The 27,964-nt window shown below is 46.2% G+C and overlaps 3 protein-coding genes and 2 long non-coding RNA genes across 8 annotated transcripts in view; 4 read left to right on the top strand and 1 right to left on the bottom strand.

Annotated features, from left to right (window-relative positions):
• Positions 1-2,250, top strand: part of LOC130189109 (paralemmin-2-like) — an 81,363-nt gene extending 79,113 nt beyond the window's left edge. For all 3 annotated transcript variants that reach the window (XM_056407776.1, XM_056407775.1, XM_056407777.1), the window contains exons 7-8: positions 500-580; positions 858-2,250. In XM_056407776.1, the coding sequence (XP_056263751.1) occupies positions 500-580; positions 858-1,615 (839 nt within the window). In that variant the 3' untranslated portion in view covers positions 1,616-2,250. The remainder of the gene's footprint in view (positions 1-499; positions 581-857) is intronic.
• A 632-nt stretch (positions 2,251-2,882) lies between these two features.
• On the top strand, positions 2,883-9,842 carry LOC130189108 (uncharacterized). The gene is made up of 4 exons (XM_056407774.1): positions 2,883-2,972; positions 4,087-6,314; positions 8,776-8,864; positions 9,511-9,842. Exons 2-4 carry the CDS (start codon positions 4,136-4,138, stop codon positions 9,610-9,612), a joined length of 2,370 nt encoding a protein of 789 aa, XP_056263749.1. The 5' UTR covers positions 2,883-2,972; positions 4,087-4,135; the 3' UTR covers positions 9,613-9,842.
• A 445-nt stretch (positions 9,843-10,287) lies between these two features.
• On the bottom strand, positions 10,288-21,534 carry LOC130189115 (uncharacterized). Its single transcript, XR_008830712.1, has 2 exons — positions 21,434-21,534; positions 10,288-12,198 (listed from the first exon to the last, which is right to left on the bottom strand). It is a non-coding gene; the product is annotated as an uncharacterized LOC130189115 (long non-coding RNA).
• LOC130189112 (uncharacterized) lies at positions 12,558-16,359 on the top strand. Its single transcript, XR_008830709.1, has 2 exons — positions 12,558-15,120; positions 15,294-16,359. It is a non-coding gene; the product is annotated as an uncharacterized LOC130189112 (long non-coding RNA).
• Positions 21,535-26,790: 5,256 nt separating the features above from the next.
• Positions 26,791-27,964, top strand: part of nfil3-6 (nuclear factor, interleukin 3 regulated, member 6) — a 2,572-nt gene continuing 1,398 nt past the window's right edge. Inside the window, exons 1-2 of one of the 2 annotated variants that reach the window (XM_056407057.1) lie at positions 26,791-26,884; positions 27,445-27,964. The exon at positions 27,445-27,964 is cut by the window's right edge and continues 1,398 nt beyond it. In XM_056407057.1, the coding sequence (XP_056263032.1) occupies positions 27,526-27,964 (439 nt within the window). In that variant the 5' untranslated portion in view covers positions 26,791-26,884; positions 27,445-27,525. Of the gene's footprint in view, positions 27,325-27,444 lie in introns of both variants that reach the window. The other variant, XM_056407056.1, reaches the window with a different exon arrangement.

Here is a 27,964-nt window from a genome sequence, read left to right as displayed (position 1 = left end):
AGGGCCGACTGTCCGCTGGCTAACAGGGTGGCCTGGACCAGCCTCACACTGGACACACACGCACATTAAAAAGACACGTTTGTGGTTCTAGTCCACGTTAACTAGTTATTTGCTCATTCCTATCAAAAGTTATTAAACATTTTTTTACAAACATTACCCTCAACCAGCTATACATGTTGTGTGTTAGTCTGGAATCCTATTTTTCTTTCAACCCAAATATGTTGCTCGGGTGTGAAGGTAAAAGGCAAAATAATGTCATCGGGTCATAAAGTCCTACAAAACATAAGAAAAAAACACAGAAAAACTTGCGGCGGACTCTGATATCAGCGGGTTTCAGTAACCACGGGAACACGGCCGGAGAGAACCGTTAAATATTCAGCAAATAATTACAAAACAAACACGAAATATATTCAGTTTTCAGTTTATTTGTAAAGCCCATTTTCACAAATTACAAATTTGTCTCAGAGTGTATATATGATACATTGAATTTGTTTTCCAGGGATCGAAGAGGTCGAGGGTCTCTTCTCCGTAGAAATGGCCCAACGGATGTTTCACGAAAGTGGGCAAGATGGCCGATCAGGTAAAGCTCTGGAGTTTGTAGTCACCATAACTTCAGTCAGAATTTAGACATCATTCAGTCCGTGTAACACGTGTAAACCGTTAAAGGTCCGACTGCAGCGCTGTGGGATTATCTCACCGAGCAGTTGTGAGCTCCTAGTGACCCAAAGCTCTGGGCCTGACCTTTGACCTCTCACCCTTCATACTGTGATGCGTTCAGGGCACTTTTTCCTGGACTGCTAATGAGTTGAGAATTATTCATTTTTCTGCATCTTCATAATTTCCATTCTGTTCCTCAGTGCTGGGGATGTTGTCGGTGCAGGTGGAGCGAGACCCCAAGACGGGCGCCACCGTCGTCAGGTCGGTGGCGCCCGTCTCCACGCCGACCGGCGCGCCGACGGCGGCGACCGCCGTCTTCGACGACGGCAGGAAGAGCATCCACGCCGTCGGCGCGCCGGGGGGGGAGCTCTCGACCGAAGAGCTCGGGCAGATCCTGAGCGTCGTGGACGGCGTCGGGATGACGGCGCTGCTGGACGACCTCCGGACCGAGGCGACGAGCGCCGACGGCGGCGCCGCAGCTCCGGAGGTACGAGTGGTGTCTTTCTCTTCCCGCCGCGCCGTGGAGGCGGAGCTCGGGGTGGAGGAGCGCTTTGCAAGTGTGGCACACGAGGAGCATAAAAAAGAGGGCGGGGCCACCGCGGCGGTCGCGGGAGAAGTGGGCGACGTGGAGGATCTGCGGTTGGACGAGGGCCCGGTCACGCTCGTGTTCCTGGGTTACACGGACGGCGACCAGGAAGACGGGCGCGAGGAAAACGGCGGCATGCTGACCGCCGAGCGCGTCATCATCACCGAGGAGGGAGAGGAACGCGTCGTGGGGCCCGAAACGCCGGAGGCAAAAGAGTCCCGGGTGTTTCAGGACATCCCGCTGGACGGAGACGGAAACGGGGCCGGGGCGGGAGACCGGGGAGACGAAGGTGGCGACGGCCGGCAGAACTCGTCTTCACCCACTAGAGCCACGGCCAAGAGCAAGAGCTGTCAGTGTTGCTCTGTGATGTGAGAGACGCTCGGTGCGGCACCCCCACTCGGTGAGGTCATCAACACTCGGTGAGGTCATCAACACTCGGTGAGGTCATCAACACTCGGTGAGGTCATCAACACCCGGTGAGGTCATCAACACTCGGTGAGGTCATCAACACTCGGTGAGGTCATCAACACTCGGTGAGGTCAACACCCGGTGAGGTCATCAACACCCGGTGAGGTCATCACGCCCATCGCCACATTGACCAAAGAGAGAGAGTTCCATGTTTGTGGGTCTTTTTAAAGCCGCTCTGAGCTGCAGTCCACTGCCTCCCTCTAGTGGACAAAGGAGGTATTTCTTCTCTAAACGTCTCTGTCCCTGAGGATTTGTTCTGTGCCTCTCCAGCCAAAACGTTTCCATATGTTTCGCTGTTTGTTTTGCTTAATGGATGTAAAGCCAGAGACAGAAGGATCTTCAGTAATTACGGAGCGATTCGTTGTGTCTAATGTTTTCCGAGACGTGAAAATGTAACGGAAGGAAAACCGAGCGATATTTGTAACGACATCCGTTGAACCTTTTGAAGTTCTACTCGGGCCTTTAAATGTTTTGGAGGATTTGGGGGTTTTAATGTCATGGGAGGGGTTCATATTCTACCAATAAACATTAATTTAACACGTTGAGTTTCTTCTACTCCGTCAGGATCCTCGAACTAATGGTTCGACATTTTTGGGGAAACTGGTGCAGCTTCAGGCTCCGGTGTTCACGGTCCAACTGTTCCCTTTAGATCGGACTAGTCAGGCCTTTACACATGCATTGAGGGGTTTGATATTCCTCCACCACAGTTATGTTCTCAGCCTTGTGGGGAAAAATTTGAAACTGCATTTAGGCATTTAAGCAAAAATGTGGGAAACGGAGATGACACCGACTTCCCAGATGTTTCATTTCCGGTTGAATATCCCTGGAGGAGCGTCTCCACATCGTTGTGTCTGCTACAGAGCAACTGTTTGCTCGGTGTTCACTGTCATTTGTTATTACATTTTTCATTACAGTGGATGTTTAGTGGAATATACGAGGATAAAAGTGAATAGAATTCGTACATGTTCTCCAATTTCCTTAAAATCACACGTCAAATTCGAACTGTACTCCTCAAATTTGCACCCAAAAAAAGCTGCGTTTCCAAATCTCATCACAAATCAACAACCCGGAGTTCACTAGACGTACACACTCTGCCGGTTGGACAGCGGAACCGACGCAGCGTGAATCCCCACAACGCCGCCGCGGGTCACCTGACCAGCTTGTGTCTGCTCACGTGGCCCAGAGGTCAGGGAGGTGCTCCACGTCGATGCATCGTATTCATATTTCCACCGGGCTTCGTCCAGGAGGAGACGGCGGTCAGGTGGGTCTCGCTCTCTCTTCATTTTTGACGTTATGCGATGATATGATTATCAACTATTAAGAGGAAATCTTCATCCGGTTGGAGCAAAAAAAGACAAAAATACAGTTTAAACATATCATTTTATTTATTATGTCAGAATATTTATATCCAATGCAGCCGCTTGGGCCCAAACACTGGATAATGGAGTCATGGAACCTTAAGTTGGTGAATATTTTAATATTTTTGAACGGCATTCTTCATAACAACATAAACAGGTTAGGCCCATTAAGGCGCATGAATATATCCTGTAGCTTGAGCTCTTTGCACAACGTGCTGCTGCTGTCGGTAATCCTGGAGCGCAGTGTGGCGGCCATTAAGCCCTGAATGCAGGTGTAAATATAGACTCATAGATTTAAACCCGCAGCTCAGGGAGCCATGTGACACCGGGATGATATTCATAATAATGGGAGAACATATTTTGACACAGAGCTGTGCGAGTTCACAAAGCGGGTCTGATGAAGGAGGATCACAGACCCCTGAGGGTCACCGTGGCCCAACGGGCCCAATGGACTTGTGGGAAAGCAGGCGAACTGGAGACATGATGAGAACCTCTGGCAGAACAAGCAAAGCCGATTACGCTTTAACTTTGTCAGCAGAATTGGCTGCGAGGTCACAGTGGAATCTAAATATTGTAGTGTGTGTGCGTCCATGAGAGCAAAAGAAAAGGACAACATGGAGCACTGATAAAAACGTGACTTACTGGAGGTCATAACCTCCACAGGAACCCCTCTCAGATGGGTCCTGGTCTATAATCTGATCTCAATCCTTTCTTACTGGGTGCCTCTGTGTCAGAAAACTAGTTTCAAGACCTTCAGTTTTACCATCAAACATGGCACCAGATGGCAAACCTGTACTCATTGCATAGGGGGGGGGGGGACCCCCTTACAGTGGCCATGCCCTGTAGACTGTAGCAGTCACGGGATATGATAAGAAGATAGACTAATATGATCTAAAATGAAAATCACGTCAAGTTTTGTAAACTTAACTTAGTTATTATCACTAGATGATAATTAAGCTTCTAGTCATACAACAATAATTGATTATCAACTTGATTATCGTGTCTTTCAATTTAAAGGGGAAGAGCGGAAAAATACCTTGTGCGTGTGCTTCAAAGGCTTGTAACCATGGAAACGACAGAACCCCGGCCCAGCCCTCAAGGTCCGGTGTCCCGAGACGATTGTGGCCTGTGGATGAAGATGGACCCCGACCCCGTGACGGGGAGCCCATTGGGGAACCGTAGAGAGGAGCCCCAAGATGAGCCCAGAGCCCGCCCCCCTGGAGCGATCCCGAGGTACGACAGTGTGATGGACGACGAGGTCTTCATCCCGCCTCCTCCAACCCACACGGCTCCTGTTCTGGCTGCAGAGGGCAGCGCAGATGCTCAGGTGAACGATTCCAGCGTGACTCTTACAAACGAGGCGGCTGGAGCCACGGAGGCTGAAGATAATCCCGGTGGCTTAGACTGGCGCAGCGGGGAGAGGCGGTCAATGGCAACACGGGACGAGGCGGATGAAGTGATCGTGAGCACAGAGCAGACTTCTACTGCGTCTATGGACGCCACGTCTCTCTCTAAAGACGCCATTCTGCCTGGAGATCAAGAGCACACATCCATGGAGGATGCTGGTTCTGATCCAACCGGAACACACCACGAGGGGGACGGAGAGTCGGATGGAAAACCTGAGGATGTTGGGATTTTGAGCGGGGAAACTTGCAGGGAAAGTGAGGCACAAAAGAACAATTACCCAAAAGAGGAACCTTCAGGAAACTCTGAACATGACACGCATTTTGACGAAGCGGGAGAATCGGAGCTCTGCAAAGCCGACGAACACACCGTGGACGGAGCGATCGGTCAGCCCCGGGTACAAGATGTCCCAGCAGGGGAGTCCAATAGTGATGAAGAGCACGTTGACACCAGATCTTTGAATTACACCCTCACAAAGTCCAGCTGGGTGAGGAGAGAGAGCGGCACCGGCGAGGCGCGAGTGTCCCGACTCTCCTTCTCCGGCGGCGCCGAAGAGATGGCGCCGCAGGGAGACGGGGGCCGGAGGATATCGATCGGTATCCAACAAGGCGAGCAACTGCTTCAACGTCTGCAACTGGTGCAGCTGCGTCAGGATGTCGGTACGCCGGAGAGCCCTCAAGACGCCGAGCAGGACGCCCAGGAGACGAGAGGCGAGAGGCTCGGGACGGAGGTAGACGAGGGAGCCGGGACGAAGGTAGACGAAGGAGCCGGGACGGAGGTAGACGAGGGAGTCGGGATGGACCTGATGGCAAAGACGGAAAAGAATGAGGGAAAAGACGTCGAAGCGAAGGCAAGAAGGTCTTCATCAACGACGCCCGAAGAGTCTGAGCCTCGCGAGAGAGACTCTGATGGCCATCGAGTGCCTGCAGACTTGCCTCAGATGGACCCCAATGAAACATCCTCCACCCAAATGCTCTTTCTCTCCTTCCGCCGCCGACTCTCGGTCGACGAGACCTGCGTTGAGAGGCAGGTCCTCCAGGAAGACCGGCACCTGCAGAGAGTCGGAGGTGTCGTCAACGTCGCAGACGATCCGGATGTGCTGGAGATCCCCTTCAAGAACTATATTTTTCTTGAGCCCTTCCCCGCCAACGAGGGCCCGGACCGGCGCGGCGGCGGCGAATGGCCTTTCTCCGAGCGCAAGATGAAGAAGGAGATAAGTCAGGAGACTCAGAGGGAGCTGGTGCTGTTCAACCAGGGGAAGATCCCGGGGGAGTACAGCAAAGGAGAGGACCACCAGTTAAAGGAGACCAAACTGCTCTTCGAGGGGTTCCAGAAGGAGAACGTGGAGGGTCCCACCCGGCACCGGAAGCCCCTTCCGAAAGGTCGGGTTTACCCGTCGGTGCTGGAGCTCAAAGTTTGCTCTTTTTCCAGAGCGCATTCCTTCAGGCTGTATCGAGAGACCGAGACACGCGCGGATACCGTAAGACCGACGACCCCGACGGGTTCCCGAGACGCGACGCCTCCGTCTCTCTGCGTAAAACGAGACAAACCGGCACACCAGTGCAGAAGCATGGACTCCATCAGCACCAGCGTCTCTACCGGGGATACCAGGAGGGAATCTGGGGAGGGAATCACGCCGCAGGAGTCTCCCGTCCTCAGGGGAAACCCCTTCTTCAAGTTGAGGCCGGCCCTCGGCCTGAAGCCGGAGGTAGAGAAGGACATCCGGGAGGCCAAAGAAAGAGAAGAGGAGCTGCAGCGACAGCGACGAACGCTGTACGGCGAGAACCGGCGGAGCGGCGGAGTCGGGGAGACGTCACGGGACAAACCAGCGCTGGTGCCAGGTTAGTCTGGAATATGAAGCTCTCACCAGTACCACTAGATACATCTCATGCACTATATGTAGTATAGCACTCAAGGGGCGCATTACTACAAAATCAAGTACTTTCACCAAAAATACAAAAAGTGCTGTTGTTCCTTTTCGATGACTTTGTACTTGGATGCATAACTTTTACTTGCAATGAAGTATTCTAAAGTAAGTAAGTTAAGTTTGTTTATATTGGACTCCATCACAGACAGTGTCACAAAGTGTGGTACAGTAGTCAATTAAAACAATTTGGCAATAACGAAGGCCAAAACTCGTCAATGGTTAAAAGAGCAAATACACTGTAAAAGATGGTGCAATAAAATAAATAAACAGAAGATCAAAAGCAGACCATAGAATATTCAAATCAACCCAACGCCAGTGTAAACAGACATGTTTTGAGATGGCGTTCCACCCCTGACCATGAACACGTGTATTCTGTGCGTGACTTGTATCTTGAGGTCATACATAAAGGTGAAATTGCACAATGTTTTAATGTCTAAATTAAGAATATTTCACCGAAACCCAATTTGATCATTCGGATTAACAACACTGACAGTGCCATGAAGACACGAGTGGAAAATACTATATTACTCATATTACTAATATTTCCATCAGACTGTTCAGATGCATCATGGGGAAAAAAACATGCACGTCCAATAAGTCATTTAGATCTTTATTCATTGCACATCGCTCGGCCTTCTGAGCACTTTAATGAGTGCCTCCACACATCAGCGTCACGCGGCGTTATCCAAGGAGTCTTATCGACAACTTAGTGTCACCCTGTCACAAGCGGTTAAGGGCGAGTCACTCTGGCGGTTAAGGGAGAGTCACTCTGGCGGCGGCCTGATGGGAGTCAGCAGATGCCGGTGGGCTGAGCGGCAACGTGGAGGCTATTCGGTCCGCACTGCAGCTCGAGCCCGGGGTCGCTCTAGTTCGGTTACAGAGTTGTGTGAATACAAATGACTTCAGACAGTTGCGAGGTTGTGTGTGTGTGTGTGTGTGTGTGTGTGTGTGTGTGTGTGTGTGTGTGTGTGTGTGTGTGTGTGTGTGTGTGTGTGTGTGTGTGTGTGTGTGTGTGTGTGTGTGTGTGTGTGTGTGTGTGTGTGCAGTTATTTGTCTATATATGCATGGCAGGAGCGCTCGGGGGGGGGGGGTGGGCAGGCAGGCGTCAGTGAGTGTTGTCATGACATAGCACAGAGTTAGCGGCTGGATAATGATGCGTGGGGTTAACTCGAGGTGAGGATGATGAGGCTGCATGCGACGGCAACACAATATGTCTGGGGGTGAAACTGGGCTAAACTAAAGGAAATGACTCCCGCTAAAGGTCAAATAAGCTGCGGCGTGTTATCCTAACCAGCCGTGACACAGCACTGGAGGAGAATGTATAACCCAACATACACTGAGGACGTTTTTCCCACAGTTTTGACACGACACAGAAAAATGTGCACACCTAGATGTTGCCTTTTCTCTAAAATTGTTCATATCGCTACTATTTTCTAAACTGACCGATTATTTTGGGCTGAAGAGACAACTGTTGCTGGCTATCCACTGTAGCTATAGGAAACTAATTATGCAAATCTTTTTTCTTTTCTTTTTTGGTGAAAAAATATCGGAAATGACAAAAAAAGAAAAAAAAGACAAAAGTACAAAATAAAGTCTATTAATAGGGGGTCACCAATCGCTCTTTACTATTTTTTATCCATTCTTTTCGGCTCAGCTGAAAACATTAACCATCTTTTCCTTTGTTTACAATCCATTTTCCCCAGTGTTTTTCATGGGACCCTTTGATCTGTAGAAAGAGTATATTTTGGAGTTGGTGATGTATTGTGTGAACCATGCGAGCAAGGGCCAAATTCCAGAGAAAACAGGATTCCCGGGAATACATGCCCAAACATTTTCCTGTTTCACGATAAAACCGGGAAAAAGTAGTTACGTTCTCGACGTTAACGAAAAAAAGGCTGATTCATATCAAATATAGGTATCACCACAGAAATATGCAAGTTCTCTAAGAATGGCTGCGATCAGCTTTGGCGGCCGCGGCACAGAGGCAACGATGTGAGTTTAGCTAACGTTGCTGGAGCGTAAACTTTCCCCAGATCCAATAGAGCGGGACTGAGGCGCCGATGTTAGCCTCCACTCAGAGAGAGGAGAACCCAGGACCTCCAAACGGTTGAGGAAGTCCACACGGTGTCGTTTTAAATAACATTTAACAAATAACTAAATAATGTAGTACGAAACGGCCTCGGTAGCTAACGCGCAGGTCGCTACTGTCGGTGATAAGCTAGCTAGCGGCTACCGGTTGCTGCTTACGTTGGAGCAGACTAACAGCAACAGATTAGTCTGATTCAATTTGTGAAATCCTTAATAGTTTAATGAACAGTCGACGCCGGAGGTCCAATCCCTTTATAATGTCCTGATCCTTGTTTTCTGTGCTTCAGACGTCAGGAAACAGTCGCGGGGGAAGCTGGAACGCGTTTGGCCGCCGCCCGCCAAGAAAGACCAGACGAGGACGAAGCAGCCGGCACAGGTGAGAGCTCGGCCTCGTTACTGAACACACCGAGGACAAAGTCTTCCGCTGTGTCGTCACGAATTAAAGGAAACACGACACGCTGTTGTTGTTTTTTCTCGTCGACCGGAGAATATTGAAGAAAATGAAAATGAAGAAGAAAATTTGAGAGACTCAGCATTTGATAAGAATACAAAGTTTATTCTACAAGATACAGGTCAAAAACAGACGCCTAGAGCGACTGGAGACTTTCAGGAGCCGAATTGAGAAAATCCAAAGATATGGCATTTTGCTCCAGATTATATACAAGGAAGAAAAGAGGCGTTTATGTTAAAATCTATAGGCCGGCCACCTCAGTTGGGAGGGCTTCGAGCGGGCTTCTAGCCCCCACCCCCCATGATCATCTTCTACACAAAAGGCCCCTCGCCACAGAAACCTTGTGAACCTCTGGGCTCAGTTTCCTCCGACCTACTGATTTTGATACCTGACATCTTGTGTAGTGGAAATTGCACGACACTGTAATTGAGGCTTTTTCTTTGGACATTAGATCGGACGCGTTCTCACGTGTCGTCTATATTACACATGCGTGCAATACGAGTGTTTCGCAATTATTCTCAAACTCAAGACGAGGGATAACCTGCCGCTCTAAATCTGTCTCGTCTCACAGCAGGAGCCAAAGGTTCCCCGAGCGGGAGGTCAGAGGGCTCCTCTGTGGCAGCGCTGGGAGTCGGGCCTGATCAACGGGAAGACGGCCAAGGAAAAGAACTGACGATGGCCGCCGGGACGCCTTCGCCACGGCGAATAGAATATCAACGATCTGCAAAGCTAGAGTTGCTCACGTCCAACGTTAATCAATATAAGCAGTAATCCTGAAGTTCCGGCTTTAAAAGCTATTTTTCTATCTTCCACTTCTGTATCAGCAAGAGTCGAATATCCGTTTTGATATTTTTAAAAGGCTAGTTCTATTCATCACATAAATAAAGCAACCGTATCACTTCGGCCATGCTTTGATGTCGTTTTCTATTTTTCGTTCTCCGGAAAAACTAAATTCATTATTTTTCCCATAGCAGATTTCCATTTGATCGTTTACTTTGAGATTTTAATTAATTAATAAAAAGAGCTCTGTAGTAAAAAAATGGATTCCACATATTCACACATTGGTTAGTTATTATTTCCCTAAATCATCACAATTATCTGGAATGAATTTTTTTACCATGCTCACAGTGACTAAGTAAAAAACTAACTCTATATACATTTATAATTCACAGTTAAGACATTAAAGGGACACTTATATTACACGGTAAATAATGCTTAGCGAGTAAAACATTTTTAAAAACAGCTGTTCAACATCACACCCCTTGTGGCTGTGAAGGGAACTTTCTACTGTCTCCGAAAATGACCCCTTTTGGGCTTGGAGTTGACAAACAGACTGTGGTTGAGGGGGTGGAGTTTCAAAGATAAGGGTCTTTATTGGGTAGGGATTGTATTACAGAAGACACAGTGCGGTTGCATTATGGGAAATGTAGGTGATTTTGAGTCTTGACCCACATGAGGTAACAAAAATGAAGGAAATCTCTCGATAATGCTTTCATTCTTTCCCAAGTGGATACTCACTGCCGGGCTAAATATAATTTTCCACGGAGACGACAATCTTAAACCTTCAGATGAGGAAGCAGGAGCAGAGTTGTAGTCTCACCTGCTCTTCCATTGGAGCAGTTACTCACCCACAGCTCTATAGAACAGCCACTTCAATTAACTAAAGCAAAAATAACCAGAAGAGGAGTCGTACAAAATAACCTCATAAAGGTTAACACCACTATTTCAGCTATTTCACTATTTAAATGTGGACTCCTAAATATTAGATCTCTGTCATCTAAAGCTGTATTAGTCAATGATTTAATATCAGATAATCACATTGATTTATGTTGTCTAACTGAAACCTGGCTGAGCCATGAAGAATATGTCTGCCTGAATGAATCGACTCCTCCAAGTCATATTAATACTCACATTCCTCGAGGCACCGGTCGAGGAGGTGGAGTAGCAGCCATCTTTGACTCTAGCCTATTAATAAACCCTAAACCTAAACTAAACTACAACTCATTTGAAAGCCTTGTTCTTAGTCTTTCATCCAACCTGGAAAACATTACAGCCAATTATATTTGTTATATACCGGCCACCAGGTCCATATTCAGAATAGTCCTTACAACTGATAAAGTTATTATTGTAGGATATTTTAATATTCATGTGGATGCTGATGGTGATTGCCTTAGTGCTGCACATTGGCATTGACATTGAGGAGGTCTATACAAAATAAACTGAATTGAATTAAATGTACGTATAAACGTACATTTATATTCTACTCCATCCCATGTTAGTGTCTACATATAGAGATCTTCATCTAACATCTTTTAGAATAGACATCAGAGTCCATGATGCCGCATCGTGTCACGTCTTTGTGAATTATAATTTGTCCAGAGGCTTTGGCTGATTTCCATTTTTTTGCCATGAAAAATCTAAATTAATACAAACTTAAATCTTCATATTCCTTCTTATTTATATGTGGACACACAGTTCATCCTCCTTGGATGGCTGTGAAGATAAGTCTACCACCAGAGGGCGGTGTTGCCTCAATAACCCAGTCTTCACAACCCAGTGTGTAGTTATGGATATGGATATTGGCTTTCCCATTGGGGATTAGAACATAACATCCCAAAAAAACAGGACAGTAAACACCAGGTGTTTTAACTTCTCAACTGACACACGACACCACTTTATCCAGATATATTCAGTGTGTTCTTCTGCTCAGGGCATTACGTAGACGTCCGTTCACAGGAGTTATGTAACCTTTGTAATTGGTCCCTTGATGACTAACTGACTTCACTAGAAGTCGTATCGGTTCCATAAACAGGATGAAGACGGGAAAAAGCCCAGAGCACATCTGCGCCATGTTCTTCAATATCATGCCGGGTGGTCATTGAGTCATGAAGTGATGTCGCTGCTGGAGAGAAACATGTAAGAGAAATAGGACAGATGATGATGATGATGATGATGGTTGACTCAATTCCTGCTCCCATCACCAGGGAGCTCCCACTTAAAAGTAAACCCTTCCGAGGTCTCACTCAGGAGTCTCGTGTAGTTTGGGAACACAGAAACCAGAATGGATGTACGTTAGCTCCACGTTAGCTCCACGTTAGCTCCTCGTTAGCTCCTTATTAGCTCCACGTTAGCTCCTTGTTGGCTCCACGTTAGCTCCTCGTTAGCTCCACGTTAGCTCCTCGTTAGCTCCACGTTAGCTCCACATTAGCTCCACGTGTGACGCTCCAGCTGTAACAACGGAGCAGCAGCAGCAGGGAGGCTGAAACCGTGAGTAGAAACAGAATAAACGGTAACGCATAAATGGTTGAAATGATTTGCTTGCAGTACGCCAATGTTAAAATAAGCTATAAAAAAGTTTGAATAATAAACATAACAAAGAATGAATGAATAGCAGAAGTTATCTCAAGTTCTAGTCGTTTATTTCTCTAATAACACAAAGAGCATTCTGGAGTCTCAGGCCCCGCCAACAATGCTAATAAAATATATGTTATATAAATAAATGTTAAATATTTGTACAAACATAAATACACACATTTAAGTATATATACACACATATATACACACACACGTATATATATAAACATATACACAGACACACACATATATATATATATGTATATAAATATGTGGGGGTGTATAAACATACACACAGAGTGTATCCTCTCATTCTGAGGAGGTGAAGTTGCTCCTTAGATAACTGAAGGAAGTGAATGAATAAACGTTGTGTAGAGGGTGTGTGAGGTCAGGACACAATAAACTGACCTCAGACGGCCTGCTGAGTTGGGCCATTGTCCTCAACACACACTCATACACACACACACCCTCCCCACTCGTCTGGCACGATGACAACTCGATTGCCTGATCCCACATTACAACAGTCAACATTAATGTGAAGAAGAGGAGCCCGAGAAGATGAAGAGTGTTTGTGTGAATGCTTCAGCTCCTCTGAGTCTCATTGGCTCGTTCTCTTTCCAAAGCTTCTGGGTTGAACTGGCATCACTTACACTTTATATATTTTAAATATTGTTTTTCTTTTATGGAACTGAAGCAAATTATCAATTTCCTTCAGGCTTTGGAAACATCTGTGGAGTCAAACATCATGTGGGTGATGAAGACGCTGGGCGGGGCGAGAGAGTTCACAACCACACACTGAAGGACTCCACTGTGTGCGTACCTCCACATATCTGACCCTCACAGACTCTACATGTGAGATAAATATGCAGATTTCATGCATTATTTATGTTATCAACATTGGATGTGTTGTGTTTAACATGTATGATGAGGAAGAAGAGCAAATATAGGATTGACCAAAGATTCCAGTCATAAAACTCACTTATTCTGCACATATAAAGACTTCTTTGGTTTAACTAGTGGGTGCTAAAACATAAATAAAGAAGGAAAAAGTACGGGAGGGAGCTTTTTAATGTTTGTATCAGAATGTTCGGCTTGTGAAAAAAGTGTCCTACAGTTATTTTTGGTCAATATGGAGCAGTTTGTGTTCACGTTTCTCCTATTGGAGGACCTTTCCCAAAAGGGGGCGGGGCAGTGCTTCTCCCATTGGAGGACCTTTCCCAAAAGGGGACTCTGAGTTATGAAACACTTCTTCTTCTATAAAGATGTTATTGATGTCAAACTAACTGAACCTCTGTTTCTTTTCTTCTTCTTTTCTTCCAGTCTGGCGACTGAGCCGAAGATCAGATTTAGCTAATTCAGAAAAAACGGATTTATTGAAACTTGACGGACGGTGTAGATCGGGATATCGATATAAAGGTGCTTTAGCATTTCTATTCACTTTTCTTGAAGTCAAGCAGTAGTTTGAATGATTTTTCTTTATGTTTGCTGCCTTAAATAAGGTCTGTGGTTTAAGACTGATGAGATTTTAACGTCCATCACATAAAACATGTCAAAATACCCCCCAGGTGAATTGTGAAGCTTTTACATGTCTTAAGAGGTTAAATGAGTCAGAAGGGGGCGGGGCAGTGCTTCTCCTATTGGAGGACCTTTCTCAAAAGGGGGCGGGGCAGTGTCGAAACCCACGTGACCCAAAAACTGTAAAGCGAGCCCTTGGTGTCTCAAGTCTGAACCCTCTCTGGAACCGCCCTTGCAAAGATGCACCGCGTTGTTCTTGTAAACCAATCAGAGCAGACTGGGCTCCGGGAGGGAGGGGCCTTAAAGAGACAGGCGCTGAAACGGAAGATGAAGGTACGTATATATTCAGACGGAGAGGACAAGAAGAGTTTTTTCATTTACTTTAATGGTAAAAAACTCAAAATCTTTCTTGTGCTGTCTGTCTAGAATGTATTAGAAACCCAAAAATCAAGCATTGACCAGGAAATGAGCATGATGTGTCCCTTTTAAAGCAAAAGCTGTATACGTGGTGAGGGTGTCAGGGTGTACATGCCAGCTAACTTATTGTATTCAATCTATAATAGTTGAGCAGCTTGGAACTATGTGGGTGAGGGGGGTCTTAGATACTTAAATATCTAACCCCCCCCCCCCCCACACACACACACACACACCTCAGTCCCTTGACCGCTGGCCTGGGCGGTCGGCTTTGAGCATCGGTTCACTTCGGGTGAAGCTATTTCAACTGTTCAAAGACTCTTTTTGCACGGCCTCCCTTGTGGCTGCTGCAGAACGGCCTCCCGCTCTATTTTCGGGGATTTAAAGGAGAAATAGATATGTTTCGCTCGACTCTCCAGAAAATGCGCTGCGCGGGACTGAGGATGACTCCATCCCCAGTTCTGCATTATATAAGAACTAAAAAGTGAAGATGAAAAAGGTGAACCATAAAAGGAATCCTCCCATGAGACCCATGAGACTCTGTGCTGGGGGGGGGGGGGGGGGGGGCTGTGCTTGGAACCAATTACTCAATATTTTTGCTTATGAAAATCGTAAATAAATGAAGATTACTTGCGATCAAAATTAGAAGAGGACAACAACAAAAAACCAGGCATATTTCCTGTAACAGGACCCTGTGTTACTGTAAACGGTGTTTCCTTAGACAAGCCAATCAAGAGCCCAAATTAGAGCCCCGTTCTATTTTAATTGGAGGCGTCTGTGAATGTTTCATGATCGTGTTTTAATATTTAGACATAAATTCTTTCGCAGAGCCGCCGGACTTTCCTGCAGGTCATTAGGCCTCTGCTTCGCTCCACGGGGATTTGGAGAAGGAGATACGGTGAGCTTCCGTGAGCAGAAAAGGGATCTTAAGAAACCTGACGCAGTGGGTCATCGGAGCATGAGACGGGCCGACGCCCTCCTCCGAGTTATGAAACGCTTCTTCTTCTATAAAGATGATATTGATGTCAAACTAACTGAACCTCTGTTTCTTTTCTTCTTCTTTTCTTCCAGTCTGGCGACTGAGCCGAAGATCAGATTTAGCTGATTCTGAAAAAACGGATTTATGGAAACTTGACGGACGGTGTAGATCGGGATATCGATATAAAGTTGCTTTAGCATTTCTATTCAATTTTCTTGAAGTCAAGCAGTAGTTTGAATGATTTTTCTTTATGTTTGCTGCCTTAAATAAGGTCTGTGGTTTAAGATGAGATTTTAACGTCCATCACATAAAACATGTCAAAATACCCCCCGGGTGAATTGTGAAGCTTTTACATGTCTTATAGGTGAAATGAGTCAGAACACCAAACACTACTCCTCCGCCTTTAGCTTCGTGGTGGTGACATGAAGCCATGGGACCACGGTTTTGTTCTTTTACAGCCTAAAATTGATTATCATCAACTTGTGTTCGTCGCGGAGTTTATTTGCCACAATAATCCAAAATCCAATAAAAAAATGCCAATGACACACAGGGTCGGCCTCAAAAAATGCGTTGCCCGCTGGAGGCCTCTATTGCCTCAACACGGCTCTCAGCTAGCAGCTGACGGAGCTAGCAGCTGATGGAGCTAGTCGCTAATATAGCTAGCAGCTAACGGAGCTGGCAGCTAATGGAGCAAGTAGCTGACGGAGCTAACCGCTAATATAGCTAGCTGCTAACGGAGTTAGCAGCTAACGGAGTTAGCAGCCAACAGAGCTTGCAGCGCTAACAGTGCAAATAACAGCAACAGTACCGACGGAGCTAACCGTTTTGACCTAAGGAAGAACGGGGTGGGCGGGGCACTGATATCAAATACGTAGATACAGTTATTAAACTGTTAAACTGTCCAAAGCACACCCTGTCCAAACTCTTCCCTTTGGTATTCATCAAATTGTGAATTAACCAATTCCTCAGGAACATTATGCAACATTGTGAAATAATGGTCCTGCCATGTACCGTTGGTGAACTCTGCTCCTGGCAGCAGGAAGTACGAGGTCATAAAGCGCTCGGCAGTTTCCATGGCTGACTCAACATTTGCGCAGCGCGACTCTCGTGACCTTCAGTCCAGGAAGTGGTAATCCTAATAAAAGCTTAATTAACTGATTCATTTGTAAAGCGATCGTCATTCAGATTAATTTGGCGTTGATTCCTCCGAGTTTCATTCTCTGTGATAAATGACTCAGATTTCTTTCCTTCTATTGAGCTCAGGGTGTTTTGGTCTCAGTCATGATTTTATTCTTGATATATATCTCATTTGCTGTTCGTTTAATGATGAAAACCGATGGTTGAACTTAATCTGGCCTGCTCAGAGTTGGTTCAGTGAAGATGGCAACAACGGTTCGGGAACCTTCGAAGGAGGCGCTACGAACTGAGTGCTACGTAGCGCAGGGCTCTAAAAGTTTGGTAATATATGGATCTGGAGGTGAAAGATGCACCAAGTAAAGATGTATAATTATGTGTAGACAACAAAGTATCGGGGACTGAAGACCTTTTGGCTTTTTGGCCTCAAAGAGCTTTTATATAGGTTTTTCAGGGCTTTAGCTTTTGGGGGGGTATTAGGCTTTTTAGCTTGTTGGTCATTTGACTTATTTATGCTTTTCTAGGGTTTCTGACCTTTTTGAGGGTTTTTACCTCGTCTTTTAAAATCCTAAAAATGGTTTATTTTCTCATTTTTGTATTTTGTAACCATGTACCAGCGTACAGTATTGGTAAACAGAGAAGCTGTAGACCATTCCACCCGTAACGTATATTCATATCTGTTCACTTCCCTACAGTCCACCTTGTTGCTGCCACAACAAGAATCACTAAAGGAAGACAAACCAAAGTACAGGAGACACGAGAGTCCCGTTGGAAGGTGGCTCTGGACTCTTGTGTCTCCTGTACTTTGGTTTGTCTTCCTTTAGTGATCTAAAGACAAACCAAAGTACAGGAGACACGAGAGTCCCGTTGGAAGGTGGCTCTGGATGTCATCTTCGCTTCACTCCATGCCAAACTGCTTTCAGACGGCGGGAGAGATTATTGAAACAAAACACAATGATGACTCACGCCAGAAACATGTGTCCATATTCAAGCAGCAGAAGAAGCAAGAAGAAGAAGAAGACATTTATTGTAAATGAGGATCAAATGCGATGGCTGAGGTTCAGCCAGAATCAGACCCGCTGCCCCGGGTGACCCCGAGCCACCGCCATGCTGGAATAAGCCAAGTGGAAACTGGGCCACCTATATCTGTTTCACCCTCTGATTACGGACAGATTACGCAACCGGCGCGGCGTGCTTTACATAACCAGCAACGGCCACACGCTCTCTCATGCTCCCTTTGTTTTCAACTTGAATTGTTCAGTAGCCGCCGGCCCCCGCTGACGTCTAATCAGACGAGTTACGACATCCTCCCGCTCGGCTTTCTGCTCCGAGCTGCAGCTGCACGGTGACAGCGAACCTGAATGAGACGGATGGGGTTGTTTACGCCAGCAGAATAGAAGCTTCTGTGGGGGGGGGGGGGGGGTTGCTCATTGAGTTATGCTGATAACATTGTGCCGTTGAGATGAATTTTTTAGTAACGCGGACAAAACAAACGCTGAGAGAGCACCGAGGGGAACATCTTAAATCTTTGAAGTACAGTTTTATAAACTTGCTTTTTATTGTTTTGGCTACAGTCCAATTCACATCTTAAGGGCTGGAGGAAAAGGAGGAGGGTGGGGTGGGGGGGGGGGGTGTATTGTTTTGCCATCATAGACGATAAGGAGTCGTGACTTGTCTGGCATTTTGCAACCAGAAGGAGAGAGGGCGAGTGCAATCACTGGCACCGACAACTCAGTGGCAAGTCTGTGGCAAGTGCCGCTCGGTGCCAGGACTCAGCGGCGTGTTTGCGACGAGTCGCTGGCAGCAACACTCAAGTGGCAGGACGGCAGCAAGCGAACGACACTCGCCGAGAAGCTGTGGGTGGAACAACCATTGTTGTTACGACAGATCAGCTGCCGTTTATCAGTTTTATGATCATAGAATGGAGAAGCTGCGGGTTTTTTCTTTTGTCATTGCCTAAGTGTACAAATAGATAATGTATTTTTTTAGACTTACAATATGCAATACGATATTGCTGTACAATACTGCTGTACCATATTGAATATTGTTTTGCTACTACTACGTTTCACTTCGTAATATATAACACTTATATACCATGATATGTATAATGTACCCGCCTTTCTTTAATAATAAAAATATATATAATTAATTTTTTTACCATGTCATACTGTTATAACTCCATGAAATTCTACTTTGAGGAGATGCCACTGTTAGTCTAAAGTTTAAGCACTGGCACTCAGTGACACTTGCCAGCAGATGCCGCAGCTAGTCAAAAAGTGCCACTACTAGTTAAAAGGTGCCACAGCTAGTCAAAAAGTGCCAGCAGACGGAGGATCAGCCAGGCGCGTCTGAGGCATGTCTTCGCAGTGACGAGTCTGCGACGACTCAGTGACAAGCTCCATTGAAGTGCCTGGACAGCGGAATAAATCACTTTCATGATCACAGAATGGAGGAGCTGCGGTTTAGCTAGATACACAGATGGATATATATATATAATTAGTGTCTTTTTGTAGACACTTACTTACAATATGCAATAAGATAGTGCTATACATTACTGCTGTACTATATTTAATATTGTTTTGCTCCTACTACGTTTCACTTCGTAATCTATTACACTTATATACCATGATATTGTAACGTCTCGGACGTTATGGCACTGATGACACGGAGACGGGACGACGTTATTAATCCTCCTTTATTGGGCATCCACCAACAGACAGCGTGCTCCTCTCAGTTTAGCAGCTCGAACGTCAACAACAACGGTTCCCGTCAACCACCCTTAACTCCCGTTTTCCGACAGGTTAACCCCGCCTCCCCTCTACTCCGCCAATCACAGGCACGCCCCCTCGACCAGCACGCACGGTGCCACACTGTGATTGACAGCCACTTCACAGGGTCGCTATAATATGTATAATGTACCCGCCTTTCTTTCATAATAATAAAAAATACAAAATAATATATATATATATATATAATTTATTGTTTTACCACGTCATACTGTTATACCGCCATGAAATTCTACTTTGAGGAGATTCCACTGTTAGTTTAAAGTTTAACACTGGAGGATCAGGTATGAATTTGTCGTGCTTGGTCTTTAAACTGTAAAGAAATTCAAGTTTCAGTGATTCATGTTCTATACAGACTTTAACAGTTAGCAAATTTCCGACTGGATGGCACCACAGTACAACTATATAGATTCTAATTAACTGGAGGATAAGGAAATCTGCTGGCAACTACTGGCAAGTGCCACTGAGTGCCAGTGAGTGGTGCCACTGAGTAGCTGCGGCAACTACTGGCAAGTGCCACTGAGTGCCAGCGTCGCTAGGGGGATCTCGCCCCTCCTGACCAGAAGGGACACGAGGGGGCGGAGCTCAGTGCCACCGGAATGAGACGTTTTTTCATGGCGCCCGACAATGTTCAGAAACTGAAAACTCGCCGTGGAAAAGTCAAAGTTGTAGGAAGAAAACACGCACAACTCTCCGTGCTAGTGGCCTGTCAATCACAAGGAAGCCCCGCCCCAAACCATACTCTGCTTTATGGTCTATTTGACTCTAATTGACCATAACTTACTAAATGATGACATCATGCTGTATTGAAGACTTGAAACTAGAGAGAGACATAAACTCATGTTTGCAATGTTTACTGAGGGAATAATACAAGAGAGAAGTCATATATATAGACTTCTATACAACCAGAGCAGTCGCCCCCTGGTGGTCAGTAGAGAGAATTCAGCTTTAACACACGAAGCATAGACTTCTTTACAACCAGAGGAGTCACTCCCTGGTGGTCAGTAGAGAGAATGCAGCTTTAACACATGACGCACATACTTCTATACAACCAGAGTCGCCGCCCCCTGGTGGTCAGGAGAGAGAATGCAGCGTTAACACATGAAACACAGACTTCTATACAGAGGAGTAACCACTTGACGGCCATGAGAAAAATTGCAAGTTTAAGGCACTTCAGCGTTGGCTTTACTTTTCAAAAAAATAACTATTTGAGACTTATTGTAAAAACGTATACAAGTTACAAAAGAGTTACATCAGATGGCTCTTATTTGGCTTTTTGACTGCGCTCTCTGTGAAGCTGCCTGGAAGAAGCAAATCCAGCAGACTCGGCCACGAAACTCAAGCATTATGTAATTCATGTGATCTCATACACATCGGGCTCGAGCATCATCTGACCCAATTCATATTCATATCAAGAGGAAATATTGTTGCGCTCAGGTCCGTCAGCTGTTTCCTGTCGACTCATCCTGCGCTGGATTAACTGTTGACTGGTTCTCATCGTCGCCCTCTTTGTTTTGTTTTGATAAATGTTTTATTTTGAGATATTGTTTTGTCTAAGGGAAGCGTCCAAAGAAGATTTTTATTTACAATATTTTTATTCAGTTGATACCACTCCCCCACCTCCCCATACTCTGACGGCCCCGTATTTAATGTTTCTTTCCTCTCTTGCTGATAAAGTTCTTCACTTCTCTTCTAAAAAACAAACAGTCATCACACTTAAACAAAAAATCCATTATTGTTATTCCTGTTTATTTGCATATCTGTACTGCCTGTAAGAGCAGCAGGCTGTAGTGTGCTGCGTGTCAACAGAATCATTACATCACATGGCGTCTGCAGACGGATCGACCTTATTGTGACAGAACCGAGGAGAAAACAACCCCGAGTAAACTGAAGAAGAAGAAGAAGAAATGTACTCAAGGCACTTGATAGAGGCTTTATTACAATCTCAACTTGTATCACTAGTATTTGTATTAAAAACTGTGAATCTTGTTATTCTTTCTCCAGTTGTGTGCGTGTTCCGCATATATCTCCTATGTTTTGATTAATCCTTCCACGTCCCCCTCCCCCCCCTCCAACATGCGTAATTTCTTTTATGAGCGTTTCATCAGCCGCCGCCCCGAGCGGTTGCTTCGGAAACAGCGTGACGCAGTTCAGAGCCCAAGAATAGACGCGCGAGGCTCTCGGCTTCTTCCCCCCACGACCGGTCTGAGTGCACGTACAAATGTTTTCCTTCTGATGTGTGTCTGTAGGCGTGGGGGGGGGCGAGGCTCAAGCTGACATTTCTGCCTCCCCAGATCACGAAATAGACTCACCTGGTGGAGCAGACTGAGGTCACGGCGGAGGGTTTATGTTAGGGGAGCAGATATTACAGCCAACGACAAACCATCAATACACATCATGATTAAACCTCGGATCTGCACGGACACGCACGCTCAGGTTGTTATGAAACAGCCCATACCCCCCCCCCCCCCCACCCTATCCTGCCAAGTCAAACACAGAGTGAGTCACGGCCTATTTATACATCTCTCATGTGGGTGGCGGCTACCGTGTGTCTGCAGTATAGACGAGCCGTTACATAAATGTTGCTCTGGTGCACGTCTCAGGGGAGCAGTGATTCATAAACATGAGCACGGCTCTCTTTTTTTCACTGCATTGTTCTTAGTCACCGGCCTAGCAGGGGGGAAAAAAGAGAGAGAAAAGTAGCGAGGGAGCTCAATTTAGTTTTGCTTTCACACATTTTTCAAGATATAAATATTGGATGAGGTGGAAAGTGCGAATAAACATTTAAATGAAAGCTAGGAATTCTTAGGAAATACACTTTCTATCGTTCTTTTCGAGAGTTCGGCGAGAAAATTGACACCGAACATGCGACATCCGCAAGTAGCCACTTAGCTTAGCATGATGACTAGAAATAGCTAGCCTTAGATTTGTCAGAAAAGGTCGCTAATTTACCTCGTTCTTTTGACCTCATTCGTTTCATCCGCACACACAAAACGCACTGTTCCAGTCTTAATGCTATGTTATGCTATGCTATCCTATGCTAAGCTAATTGGGTTGCAGGTGATTTAGCTTCAAATCGAAAGAGAAACGACCCGGTGCTACGGGACTTTACGCAGCTGCGGTCGAGTTAAAAAAGTGACATCGCATGTGCTGCGAGAGCAGCCGTTAAATAATGCAACGTGTTTGTGTGATTCGAGGACGAGATGGTGCAGAGCCAAGATCAAAATAAAAATAAAGAAGATGGAGGGTAAACGGCAAACACACGAGTTGATGGAATAAACGTCCCCATGAAAACTCTATCTGTGTTTGTCAATATCTCATATGACTGACCGCTCCTCCCGTGTTGCATAATGGCTGTTGACGAGCGCCGAGTGTTATCACATGAGATAGCGTGACATCAGGCGGAGCTGGATCACACGGTGTCACTGCAGTGAGGATTTTCTATGGAGCCAAACATGATTTTTTTAAAAGAGAAGAAGTCTAAATGCAATAACAGTACATGGATGGAACAAAAGGGGAGGGACATTTCCAAAATGCAAGGCGCAAGTTCAAGCTGAAGGCGGTCAGAGGTCAACTGAGTGACCTTGTTCCTGCCACAGCGAAGTGTGTCTCCGTCCAACGGTCCTCCTCCCAGACTTCCCCTGTGGCCGAGTTCGCAGTGTATTTCAGGCTCGTCCCCAGCCGCCTCCTGCGGGGCTCTTTATGTAATCTGCTGTTTGCCCCGTCGACTTGGCCCGACAGCCTCCCTCCCGGCCGACGCCGCGGCGCAGAGCCCCGTCGGCCGGTGTAAACGACCTCGCTGTGAGTCTCGTCACCGCCACCCACTTGGCGAGAGCTGGACGCCGGGTATTTATACCCACCAGCAGGGCGGAGGAGTTATGAAGGAAGCCTGCAGGCGGGGGGGATGTCTTCATAGTTGTGTTCTCTGGGAGACTGATGCTTTTTTATTATTATTTGGGTTTTTACAACTTATGCCAAAGCTATGTTCAAAACACATTTACATTACCGCGACCGCCACAAATGTTCCAAACCCTGAGAACTATTACTGATACGGGACGGGGCGGAATTATTAATTATAGAGGACATTTCCTGGAAAGAGAGACGTAATTTGTACGCAATGAATATTAAAGTACTGAGAATGTAAATCAGTTTTACTTCGAGTAAATCCTCTTGAATCTTAAATAGCATTGCAAGAAATTATATTTGATTTAGCAAATGATTATTTTTCTTGTTTGATCCATTTGACTTAAGTGTTAAAAAAGAAAATAGTCAAACTTATACATGCTTCCTTTTGTGCAATATTATCAGGAAACACTTCATAAACGTATTATTATGCAGATGATACTCAATTATATTATATATTATATTATATAACAGCTCGCTAAAATTCAAGCATGTCTTAAAGGCATAAAAATATGGATGACCTGCAACTTCCTGATGTTAAACTCTGAGAAAACTGAAGTAATTTTACTCTCAACTCCTCAGAGATCGATTATCTGGTTCAATGCGTTTGTTACTTCAAGACTAGATTACTGCAATTACTCCTTTGCCTATAAAGAAAGCAGTTAAAGTTACCCAAAGTGACTTTAAATCAAACACTTCTTGTTTTGTCAGACCAAACCTCGGTTATTTTTAATATCACGTCGGCTAAGAAAAGCACCAAATTCTCACGCTAGAAAAACTAAAACACTTTGTTATTTTTTTTTTTAACAGTTTGAGTCGGAAAACGTGCAAGCGTTAGACGACACGTGCTAACTGTGGCAGCTCCACTCGTTCACACTCCGAATCCGAAAACACACCTGAGTTCAGAGAGGACTGCTAGCTGCTAGCTTGCTCATTAAGCTAGCATTAGCGGCATGACATCTCCAACTGACTGTAAGGTTTTTAACTAAGCAAACAATTATAGAAAAAGAGGTCTTACACATTGCTTACTCTAAAGGACTAAAGGCTGGAATCACTGGCCGAACATGGAAATAAATATGCTGCATTATTTTCTTGTTGTGCACGAGCTAGTTAGTCCGAGAAAAAGTGTGAAAAAAACAAGTCACAACCTGGCAAGAGGAAGTGCTGGTCGTGGACACTTGATGTCTTTCTTAACAGGGATCTAATAAAGTATTCCAGGAACATGTGTTATGAGATCGAGGATTAACCACAAACACCTTCACGAGATTTGGGAGGACGGGTCATGGTGCAAAGAAATAACGCTCGGCCGCTACAGCAGGTAGAAAACTAGTTTGCCGATCTAACTATTGCTGCTATGAATATATAAATAAAAAAACACCATTGAGCCGCCACGCTCCAAACTCTCTTCTTCTCTCATTTCATTGTCAGTGCTTGACTGGCGCACAAAGTTATTCAACTATGAACATCTATTTAATTCACTTCAGTTTATTATACATAGCCCATTATCACAAATTACGAATGTGTCTCGGAGGCCTCTCACATCTCGATCCTCGTAACACTGCCACGGTCTCATTTACGCCTTGAGTGGGAGAGAAAAAGGAAAAAACAGAGTGATAGTATTTACTGCTTTATGACTTTCGGGCCTTCAGATTCATTTCATTAACGCTCGGCTGTAACTGTGAGCGAGCTCCCCTGAGACGAGTCTTCAGTTGAGACGACGCGCTCCGTTTTACGGCGGTATCTGCCGAAGGTGAGCCGTTCCATAAAGAGGCCGTGCCAGAATGTCAAGAACTCGACCCCCTCCCGCCTCCCCCCCTCCCCCGCTCACTTGATGTTGTTTCTCCACTAAGTCTGTTGCGACACCATGCCGACTTGCTGATGCTTTTTTTATTAGGTTTTGCACTTGTGAGGGGAAACTAAATTGTCCATGCAACGAAGCGGCAGGGGGTGTTTACGCCGACCCGCCGCGGGGATAAAAGCAACCAGCTGCAACTCGACTCGTTTCGTGTGTGAACATCTTCGCGAACAAATCATCACGCAGCGAAGTCGTTTTTTTCGCAAGACTTTTGCTGCTTTGGGATCGTCTTTCAAAGGCGTTCCTTCTTTTCTTTGGGGAGGGAAGTAAACAACGAGATGTGTTACACACGGACGTTTAAAACGCTGTGAACCAAATTGTCTCGCGTAACTCACTTTGTTGCACGCAGCGAACGGACGATTTTCGTGACTCTGTGGGAAACGTTCTTGTACACAAGAAATAATCACCTCAATAAAACTTCTGGTTTGGTGTTCTCCCCATCCGAGTGTGACATAACAGTGTGAGTAATAAAAAGTTGATTTATGGGTGTTCTGTGGAGGCGAGTGTGGTTTGAGTTATTTTAAATACTTAACTGGCAGAACCCGTTCATACGACGGTTATTAAACATGCAGTTTCACTATTTCACAACAGGTGGTATAACTCGCTCGTCATTGTCTGGTTATGTGACGAGTATTTGTAAAAAGAAGCTTCGGCCCGGTCGTTCATCCCCACCGGCTCTTCTCACGCACCGTTTGAAGATGTCGAACGGAGATCAACTGGTGTGTCATCCACGTGGACATGAACTCTGTTGCTCTCTGTTGCTTTTTTTTCTTCCCACCTTTGGACATGTCCATGCTAGCCCCGCCCCCTACCCCCTCGGTGCTATGCTAAGCAAAGCTAGCCGGCTACCGTTAGCATCGCACTGTCCAACGGCCTTTTGCTCAGGGAGTTTACATACGTGATGTGATGCGGTTCATGGTTCATTGTGTCCCGGTCACTGTAAGAACATGGGGTCAGCTGAGACCTCATGCCGCCCCTCACTCTCGGCACACGTGTTGTCAGCATACCAAAGACACACACACACTCACACACACACACACACACACACACACAGGCGACAACGCAAATGCAATGCAGAGAATCGTACATTATGATTTCACATATTGGGTCACGCACAAGATAACAACTATTTGAACCTGTGGATCATTATACGTTGTTCGTTTTTGTTAGATATGACACATGATATAGTTTTGCAGTGTCATGTATTTTGAAGACACACTATTTACGGGCTCCTGTAGTTTTCCTGATGGTTTCCGAAAAAGAGAAAGCAGCTGATGTCCCTTTAAATTCTCTTTGAGCTCAACATACCAGATTAGATTGTTAGTGCGATGTGTGTGTGTGTGTGTGTGTGTGTGTAGTCGTGAGCAACGAGTGATCCGACGGCGGGATTTGCGTTAACGTGATTTATGTAATTTGTTCGCCAGATGTGCTTCGTTATTAAACCCAATAAAGAAATGTGTTGTTGATGTTTTCCTGTCAACATGACTGCATCTCGCCTAATTGTGTTCGCCAAAGACAATATGTTTCAGGGTCAGAGGGTAAAACTATACTTGTCACAGTGGTGGGAGGGGGCGGGGCGAGGCGAGGGAGGTCAGATGATGATGATGGCGATGATGATGATGCCTGAACTGGGGGAAGGGGGGTGGGGGGATGAGGGGGGATCACAGATGGAGGCGGTCCCAGAAAGACGCGCACACAAAAGAGGCCCCGCCGGGTCACGTGAGGACAGAGACCGACCCGAGCTGAACCCGACGTTACAAATACGAGCTGCGCTCCTCCAAGTGGAGCAGAGAGGACGAGAGAGCGTAATATGGAGTAACAGCAGAGCCGAGGAGAGAGAGAGAGAGAGAGAGAGAGAGAGAGAGAGAGAGAGAGAGAGAGAGAGAGAGAGAGAGAGAGAGAGAGAGAGAGAGAGAGAGAGAGAGAGAGAGAGAGAGAGAGAGAGAGAGACTTCTTCTTCCTGGGAGTCTTGCGCACCGGCGGAGAAAAACTGATCCTTCTACAGGTACGATTATTAATTCTAATAAGTTTAGTGGTATTATTGTTCTTATTATTATTATTATTATAGAAACTAGGGTATCATTTCGCTCAATAAAAGAACACCGTAAAAAAGGCTTGCGACTCTTTTCAAATGAGAACAAGTTTCGGTGTTTGATTCGCTCGCGCGCGGCTTGTTTAAAATAAATGAACTAAAAGTCTAAAGTCTTGCTCGTGATGATGAGATGAGGAGCAACACAGCGACATGCGGGTCAGCGCGGGGCGGTCAGCACCGGAAACTGACCGCGGAGCTCACGAGAGAACGACCCCGACGCGCAGTGGCACTTTTAATGAGCACGAGAATCCACACGCACCTCGTTATTGTGTCTAACAACTGGGGCCGCGAGCCACGTGTTGACTCCACGTGCTGTCCCGTATGGAACACGTAACGAAGCCGGCGAGGTTATGGTACGTGTTACTGGAGATATGTAATAGGAAGGGGGGGGGGTACATAACGTTGTGTTGTAATGGCTCTTGCGTAACCACTAAATCCCACTTATGTTGTCCCTCTCTCTGTTTGGCCACCAGGTGGCACTGTTGCTGCATCCTCAGAGCGCAGCGAGCACCCCCACACACACACACACACACACACACACACACCTGAGAGGCATGATGATGTATGAGGAAGAGTCCCAGCAGGATGTGGCTGTGCTCCAGACTCTAGAGTCGCCCGGGAATCCCGGTGCAGGAGGAGGAGGAGGAGGAGGAGGGCCTCTGTCCTTCACAGATGAAGCCGTGTCCATCCTGACCTCCGGCGGCCTGTTGGCACGCTCCCTGCTGGGCCGCGGCTCGGCCGTCAAGCGCAAGGAGAGCCCGTCCTCGCCCGGCGGCGTGCGGCGCCAGCGCGAGTTCATCCCCGTGGACAAAAAGGACGAAGGCTACTGGGACAAGCGGCGGAAGAACAACGAGGCGGCCAAGCGCTCGCGGGAGAAGCGGCGCGTCAACGACGTGGTGCTGGAGGGCCGCGTGCTGGCTCTGCTGGAGGAGAACGCCCGCCTCCGGGCCGAGCTCCTGGCTCTCAAGTTCCGCTTCGTGCTGGCGAAGGACT

This window comes from Pseudoliparis swirei, chromosome 23, assembly GCF_029220125.1.
Source record: "Pseudoliparis swirei isolate HS2019 ecotype Mariana Trench chromosome 23, NWPU_hadal_v1, whole genome shotgun sequence".
Classification (NCBI taxonomy): Eukaryota; Metazoa; Chordata; class Actinopteri; order Perciformes; family Liparidae; genus Pseudoliparis; species Pseudoliparis swirei.
Note: the sequence above shows the minus strand (reverse complement) of the source record. Positions and strands in the feature narration are given on the sequence as shown.

Excerpts from the sequence above, each read along its gene's own strand:
- LOC130189108 (XM_056407774.1), top strand. The coding sequence starts at position 4,136 with ATGGAAACGACAGAACCCCGGCCCAGCCCTCAAGGTCCGGTGTCCCGA. Across the intron at positions 6,315-8,775 it reads CAAACCAGCGCTGGTGCCAG|ACGTCAGGAAACAGTCGCGG; the intron begins GTTAGTCTGGAA and ends TCTGTGCTTCAG. Across the intron at positions 8,865-9,510 it reads GGACGAAGCAGCCGGCACAG|CAGGAGCCAAAGGTTCCCCG; the intron begins GTGAGAGCTCGG and ends CTCGTCTCACAG.